This window comes from Amblyomma americanum, chromosome 5 (genome assembly GCF_052857255.1).
Source record: "Amblyomma americanum isolate KBUSLIRL-KWMA chromosome 5, ASM5285725v1, whole genome shotgun sequence".
Lineage (NCBI taxonomy): Eukaryota > Metazoa > Arthropoda > Arachnida > Ixodida > Ixodidae > Amblyomma > Amblyomma americanum.
Window position 1 is genome coordinate 144,186,212 of NC_135501.1, and position 7,672 is coordinate 144,193,883.

Here is a 7,672-nt window from a genome sequence, read left to right on the forward strand (position 1 = left end):
AGAACACCAGCCGATCATTTTTTAGAACGCTCGCGAGTTAATGCTACATCTTAAGTGTTCGAATTAAATTGATTTGCAAAGGGATGTGAAGAACCGAAGATGGAATACTTGGCTTTTCGGATTGGCTGAGAGGCCTCTAAGCAAGAAGGCACCTTGCAGAGAGTGGCAAAAACTGCTGTGGAGTTACTATGATTAGGTGTACGCGGCTGGCGCACGGCAAGGAAAGAACAAGGCGACTCCTTCAGCCTTCAACCTTGCAGAGGGCTCAACAACACTGAACAGTATGCCAGTGTCTTTCGGGCGTTCTCAGCTGCGATGATTAGATTTGAGAATCTGGAATGAATTGAGAAGCTGAAAGGAAGCTAGGGTTTATGAAGAACTTTTTACTCAAATCAGCATTCGCCCTCGGCGCACCTCAGCGGGCATGGAGTAGGCCCGTAGTCGCACTAAAGGTTTCGGGTGAGGAACCGAGCATCCATTCGGAGAAGATGGCTCCAGAATTCCTTGATTTGAGGTTTCAGCAAGTAACCGACGACATTAATTAAGCTGGTGAGGCCCTCGGGAGCTCCAGTCACGTAGAGCCAGGGGTCCTCAAGGGCGTCACCATAGATCTTGAACAGTTCCACATGCGTCGGATCCTCGCTAGTGGGAAGAGCCTTGAAGACCAACCGCAACTTGCTGCTCGATACCTAGAAAGAGATATGCACGAAAGTAAAGGGAACAAATCGTCCTCACGGTATAGAAGAACTCTGTATGCTTTTCCCACTTGAGTAAATTGGTTTAGGGCTGCTCCCATTCGTCAGTAATATCTTCCGTGATGTCATGGTGTTCAAAAACCTTATTGCGATAAAGCTTCCACCTTGTTATGAGCTTAAGTGTTTCATTTGAAAAGTTACCTATTTAAAAGGCGACAAGTGGCGCAGACACACATATCTAGTCTCTTAAATTATCTTAAGGTACAACCGATTTAATAAGCTGCGTTTCTCTTTACACGAATGATTTTAATCAGAGATAACACTAACCCGATGCTTAGCCACCGCGGTGGCTGAGCGGTCATGGCGCTCGGCTGCTGACCTGATTGACGCGGGCTCGATCCCGGCCGCGGCGGTCGAATTTTTATGCAGGCGAAATTCTAGAGGCCCGTGTTCTGTGCGATGTCAGTGGATGTTAAAAAACACCTAATGGTCGAAATTTCCGGAGCCCTTCTCTACGGTGTCCCTCATAGCCTGAGTCGCTTAAGTTAAACCCTATAAACCAAACCTAAACCAAACAAACCGACATGGATGATTTGCGACTCTTGAAAATCGCGACTCTGTACTGCTTTGCAAACCTCAAGGTATTTTGGGGACTCAGGACATCAGTAGTTTGAGCGTGTTTTTCTTCAAAGGCATCAAAATAAAAAAAAAAGCAGCCATAGTTCAGTGAAGTTTAAGGAGAGAAAACCTTCAGGTATATTCAGAGGGTCCAAATTTTTTTTAACGGATTAACAACCATGTGAAAAAAGACCGGTGTCTTGGGGTACATTGGCCAATGGCCTGAAACTGCCTAAATATATCACCAAAGTGTCCTGTAGGGATATCACTTCCACTACACTATTATTGACCTTAAGCCTAATTCAAGACCATGAATCATACACAACAGGCATCACTCCTGCGACTGCTGATGTGACATGTAAGCGAGCACTTTTCAAAGTATTTCACCTCAGTCTGCATTAAACTCGATGAATAAAAGTTGTGGACTTCTACACAAAGTCCATGTTTTTATAATTGACTATGATTACTCGTCAATATTAGCTTCTGGTTCAACCAGACAAAGGTCTCTATATCGAATTTAGTGTAAGCTCTAGCCGAAGCAATGTCCTTAGACAATGTTAAAACTCCTACCGAGCACAAGAGAAACCGAGCAGGGTAGAGAGAGCGTGCATAGTCCGGAGCTTGAACTCAGGGAGCTGCCGAGTCAAGCTCCACGCTCTTCTGGACACAAGCAGCTGAGAAGTGCGTTGTGACTAACATCCGAACCCACCTCTCCTAATGTCTTACGACTGCACTTAGTGCCTCTCGGGGATGAAGGGACAGAAAATTATTCTAAAGCGGCCAGGCATCAACGTGGGCACATATACCTTCATTCCAATGTGCCCGGTGCTTCCGGTGCAACTCTTCCACTCCATTTCGGCTGCTAGTGGTTCATGGGCAAAAGCAACGATCTCGATGAAGGTCTCCTTGTTGATGCAGTAGCTGTGGTAGTGCTTGTAAGGCCACAGGCCCCCAAGGCCGGAAAGAGAGTGGTGCCCTTCCTCAAAGCCTCCAACTATTTCGGTTGTCTCGAAAATGCTCGGAAGGGTTATGTTGTTAGGTATCCTCCGGAGAAAAGCATTAATGCTTTCTGTCCAATCCACATTGGGAACTCCGGGGCATGGTCCTGGATAGAACGATAGATATCATCAAAGGTTATGGAGCTGATAAGTATTTTTTTCTTTTAGTTAGTACATCTCTCCCTCATCCATCGAAACCGCTGGCGAAGGATGGTGTTGGAAAGCAATTAATTGAAATTTTGGAGGCCAGGATGAACTATTGAGGGGAAAAGAAATTTACTTGAATCTAAATATCGTACTGTCACTAAATATATCAGGAAAATTTTGGAACTATATTTCAAACCCTACAGCGGCACATGGTTGTAGGTGAGATATCTAGCGGGCTATTAGTAGAACCCATGTCTGTTTTAAAATTCTGAAAAGGTCATTATATTCGGCAGAGCAGCGCCACAAATGTTGGCCACCATGGCGGATCAAAACTGAACTGCACGGCAGTAGATCGCGCGTACCTTCAGCCGCTAGTATCTATCATTAACGGCGCACATACCACTTATCTTATTTGCCACACCCGGGCAATGCTGCAGAGTTCCGCAGGCTTTAGGACTGGGTGGCTGGGCGTGTCACGTGAGGCTTATGTGCTTTAAGGTGTAGCTACGTGTGCTCCACAGCAATATGATTGTTAAGCAAAACATTAAATAAGTACCGTATCAATGCGAAACCAATCACACAATAAACTTTGCGTTTACTTATTCGTAATATTTCTTTTTTTCGTTGCCGCTTTAAAGCGGCGTTTTTCACCACTTTATGGTGTATACGCGTTTTATTCATGTGTAGAGGGCGCCAGATGTTTCCAGAAGAAAGGGTATCGTTTTAAGCAGGATCCACATGCATTAAAGACTCCTTTAAAAGTACCAAACCTCTCAGTAATGAGAGTTACACTTTTTCTATCTGACTGAGATGTTCTCCGATTCAGGGGTGTCCTGAATTCCCATCTACACAGGCAGCGTTTTCAATTCCTACTTTTATACGCAGGCGACTACCAAACATATGTCCTCCAAATAAAAAACCCACATAAAGTTGTTGATGTAACACCAAGGAATTGATGGCAGCAGAACCACGGTACCACTTTATTGGGATGTTTTCTTTTCAGCTACGCATACGAAAAGCTTCCATTACATGAAGAATGGATATATAAAAAATAGTTGACCACAGCGATCTGACTTTGCCTTTATATGTAGCGTCACTCACCTGTCGAAACTGTCAGTGGATGCTTATCAGCACTGCTAATATGCAGAGCTACGAGGACAGTCAGGAACGTGGCTAGGAACGCCATTTCGATAACGTTAACGCAGAACTTCCGGTCGGCTGAGCCTGTATGGAGATAGGTGGGAGATGCACTCCATGAACAAAAAACACAGTATCCTTCCTTGGTGCATCAGACAACGCCGTCTTCAACATGACAAACCAAAATAAATTCATTATTACTGAAAAAGGGAGTTCTGTACATTTCAAACAAGAAGTCAGCAACAAACGCATTTAGCAAGAGAGAAATGGAAATGCTGAAATTATAGCTTTATGCCAACTCCTAAAAGATAAACAAAAAGCTGCAGTTTCGAGCGTTAACCTAATGCAATTCGCTAAAAGCTGAGCACGTACTAGTGTGCGATTTAGTTTAGCATTATCGAAAGTTGTCTCGCTAGTTACTTTACATAATAAAAGCTGCTTCACACGATTCAGCATCACATTCATTGTTGCTCTAAAAGTTGCCTAATGAAAAATGACCATATGGTTCATTTTTTTTGTCATTCTTGCAATTTCCGTCGGCGCGAAGTTCATTTGCAACAAGGTAAGTGATTATATCAAGTGAGAGGTCGCGGCACCAACCTGCAATCAAAACAAGAAGTGAAAGAATGAGTCATGCGCATTTGCGTGCAATCTAACTAGCCCAAACTTTCATGCTCGTGCTAAGAAAGCCTTCGCTGAGACCAAGACGAGAGCTTACCTCAGGTTCTAACGTAGAAGTTGAAGTAATGCAGGGGAGATTGCCTGCGGCGCCTTTTGTCCACGCACTGCCGCGGACTCTTTAGGTTCGAAAAAAATCTCCTTGCCGTCTTCCAAGCCTATCGTCACTCGATGCGCTCCGAGCCGCCTCTAATCAAGCCAGTCCGAAAACTACCGGGCACGTGTATCAAATAAAGGGCCGCAGACAACCGGCGCCAGACGTGTAACCGGACTCGCTCTGTCCTCGCGTCTACTAGGACACCGCGTCCCCTATTTTTTTCTGTTCACACCGAAGCCTTCACCGACTTCTTGTTGATAACGCAGAAAGGGGGGCCTGACAACACGGAATTAGTATTTTGTGCCCAGACGTCAAGCTTAGCCGTCCCGGTAAAAAACTGAGTCGGTCTTGGCTGTCTCTTCGTCCGATCGCGAGCAGAATAGGGCTGTAGCTGTGCAACAGTTTTTTAGCGTCCTCGTGGGCGTGTGTGGCCGGCATGATAGCTTATTCCTATCATAATCCTTGCCTTTATGTCTTGTGTGCCCTTCCCAAAAGATATAAGGTGTAGTCTTTCTAGAAGACTGAAAAAACAGCCTAACTGCTTTCTTATTCAGGTGATTTGCACAAACACTCTTAAAGTGCTCCCTTCACCCGCTTTGAACAGTTCATCTGTAGGTCTAAGGGCAGTGTCAACTTAGGTTTTTTTTATTTATGTCAATCTTCCTTTTCTTTGCAAAAATCGTACATATAATCAAATTTTAGCACACATGTTGAGATTAACTGCGACCAATCTGCACAAGACTAAAAGTTTTACAAAAGCTTCCTGAAACTCAGCACAGCTTTTAGATATTGAACTCGTTGAAAAAAACCATCTCGTTGAATTCAGGCCCATTTCAATTCATTCTTGACACGAGGTGGGAGAGAAACAGAAGTGTAGCTTTGTAATCAGCTTTTTCGCAGCTTTTTAAAAGAGCTTATTTGAGATTTCTAGTTACATTGTCCGCGGAATGGTTGGGTCACTTCTGTGAGCGGAACTGAAAACATATTAAAAGTGGTGGCACAACGACTTATTTTCGCACAGGCACTTTGCCATCGTCAAGCCCTCTGACAATTCTCACCTACCAGAATACCTATCTACATCAAAGCGCATCTCAAGGCACACCTTCAATATTAATAAAATGTTTTCAGAGTCAGGTTTGGTTTAGTTTGGTTTATGGCGTTTAACGTCCCAAAGCAACTCACGCTATGAGGGACGCCGTACTGGAAGACTCCGGATAACTTCGGCCACCTGAGGTTCTTCAACGGACTTTGACATCGCACAGTACACGGGCCTCTTGCTTCACGTTCATAGTATTCCAGCGCAACGGCACATAGCCAAAGAAAAGAAGACGGAAAAGAAGAAGGACGAACAAAGCGCTGACTGACAACTGTTTAATCAGAGACGCACACACAGCTTAAATACTCTTAGACCAGCGTAAGCGTACACCGTAAAAGAACCAAAAAGGAAGAAAATAGGAAAACAGAATCTCATCACATCTTTATTGCAAAAACTTTGAAAGGAACGCTTTTTCTGCATTATACAAAAGGACTGAGGTATCGCTGACACATCCTGACCCAGCTTTTTTAATATAGTAGGCCTCTATCGTTTCACGGTTTTTTTTTAATTTGCTTCTGCTCAGAATCCTTACTCCCGAAAACATCGGTGTGCAATCCTTGCAAGTTGCGCAGTGCTCGACAAGGTTAACACCTTCCCTATTCCTTAGGTCTCTTACGTGTTCCCTAAGGCGGTCGTTGAGCAGCGCCCCGTTTGCCCTATGTACGACCTGACACACGTCAAGGGGATTTCGTACACAACGCCTGTGGCGCATTCCACAAAGCGGTTCCCGTGCCTCTTATTACTCCCAGGTTTTTGGTTTTCACGTGTGATGCGTCGGACCACGTGGCCAAGCTTCCGAGCAGCTGAAAAGACCAACGGCACATTGTGCCGGTTTGTCACCTTTTTGAGGCCATGGGATAATTTGTGCACGTAGGGCATCACTTCAGGCTTTATTTTAGCCTGCGGAGGGGTCATTGCCTCCTTCCGAGTTCCGTGCTTCAACTGCTTCAATAGCGCTTCTGCAACAGCAACAACAACCGAGTCAGGGAAACTGGTTGCCTGAAGCCTAGCCAATTGATTCTCAAAACTATCTTGCATATCATGCACACAATATTTTCGGAGGGCAGACTCTAAGCAGAGTTTTGCGATCCCTCTCTTCACACTTTTTGAGTGGGATGAATTATAAGTCAATAGCTCTTTTTGCGCTCTGGGCAAGTAAGACCAACGCACGTGCTTATTCATGAACCTAATTCTTACATCCAAGAACTGCAGCCTGTCTTCAACCGGGAGCTCATACGGGAAAGTGAGCCCCCTTCCGTGCCTTTTGAAAAGATGAAGTACACTCATAAGTGTACTCTCATTGGGAATGGCACAATGTTTGTCTAAAACAGTTCAAAAGTCATCTACGTAACGAAACACTTTTCGAACACAGTCAATCATAGATTCCTTAAAATTATCGCTCAAATGGCGGTCAATGCATGCTAAAAAGATATCACATAAAACAGGGGCGGCACAAGACCCAATGCATATCCCTTTCTTTTGCAGATAAAACTCCTTGCCAAAGACGATAAACTTACTACACAAACAAAATTCTAAAAGCGCTAAAAAGTTTTCTACGGTCATCCCCGACGTATTTTGAAACTGAACGGGTCTGTTATCCTCAATACATTCCTTGACAGCAGCAAACAGTTCTTGGTGCGGAACGGAATAAAAAAGTCGTCAACATCAACCGAAAAGGCATATCTTACATCTTGGTTGTCCTTTAGGAACTCAATTACATCCATAAAACTTCTCGCTAAAAAGGAATTGCACACTCTATAGAAATCGTATGGAGATTAGATGGAATTCTGATAGACTCCGTACAGACCAGATATGAATTTTCATACAATTTTTATATCCGATGGACTCCATGTTCTCACAATTCTATACGAGTGGCTCATATGGAACGTTTCAGTAGGAATGCACATGATTAAATTCTGCCAAACTGCCACCAGTTTCAAGTCCGGTAGTACAAGTGATAACCTATAGCATTGTATCATGGACCGGCATGCGTGTAAGCTGCCTAAACGTATTAGAATACCAATACACCACTGTTGGAACTTAACAGCTTCCTTCATCCGCATCAATTCCGCTTCGGAAATAGACTGCTAGAATTAACTAACGAATTATTTTTCGACATAGATAATAACTATCAGATTGGCCATGTTTTCCTCTGTTACTGCAAATCATCTCATTGCGTTCTATGCTGTGGAAAAATAGGGTATTC

The 7,672-nt window shown here is 44.0% G+C and overlaps 1 protein-coding gene across 1 annotated transcript; it reads right to left on the reverse strand.

Moving 5' to 3' along the window:
• Positions 1 to 363: 363 nt before the first annotated feature.
• LOC144135119 (uncharacterized) lies at positions 364 to 4,603 on the reverse strand. Its single transcript, XM_077667868.1, has 4 exons — positions 4,314 to 4,603; positions 3,560 to 3,682; positions 2,120 to 2,418; positions 364 to 689 (listed from the first exon to the last, which is right to left on the reverse strand). The coding sequence occupies exons 2-4, from the start codon at positions 3,642 to 3,644 to the stop codon at positions 447 to 449; spliced, it is 627 nt and encodes a 208-aa protein (XP_077523994.1). The 5' UTR covers positions 3,645 to 3,682; positions 4,314 to 4,603; the 3' UTR covers positions 364 to 446.
• Between the last annotated feature and the right edge of the window lie 3,069 nt (positions 4,604 to 7,672).

What these genes read in the sequence shown, in the direction of transcription:
- LOC144135119 (XM_077667868.1), bottom strand. Translation starts at nt 3,644, where the DNA reads ATGGCGTTCCTAGCCACGTTCCTGACTGTCCTCGTAGCTCTGCATATT. An exon ending in TCCACTGACAGTTTCGACAG is followed by an intron (nt 2,419 to 3,559) that starts GTGAGTGACGCT and finishes CGTTCTATCCAG; the next exon opens with GACCATGCCCCGGAGTTCCC. An exon ending in CCGGGCACATTGGAATGAAG is followed by an intron (nt 690 to 2,119) that starts GTATATGTGCCC and finishes ATCTCTTTCTAG; the next exon opens with GTATCGAGCAGCAAGTTGCG.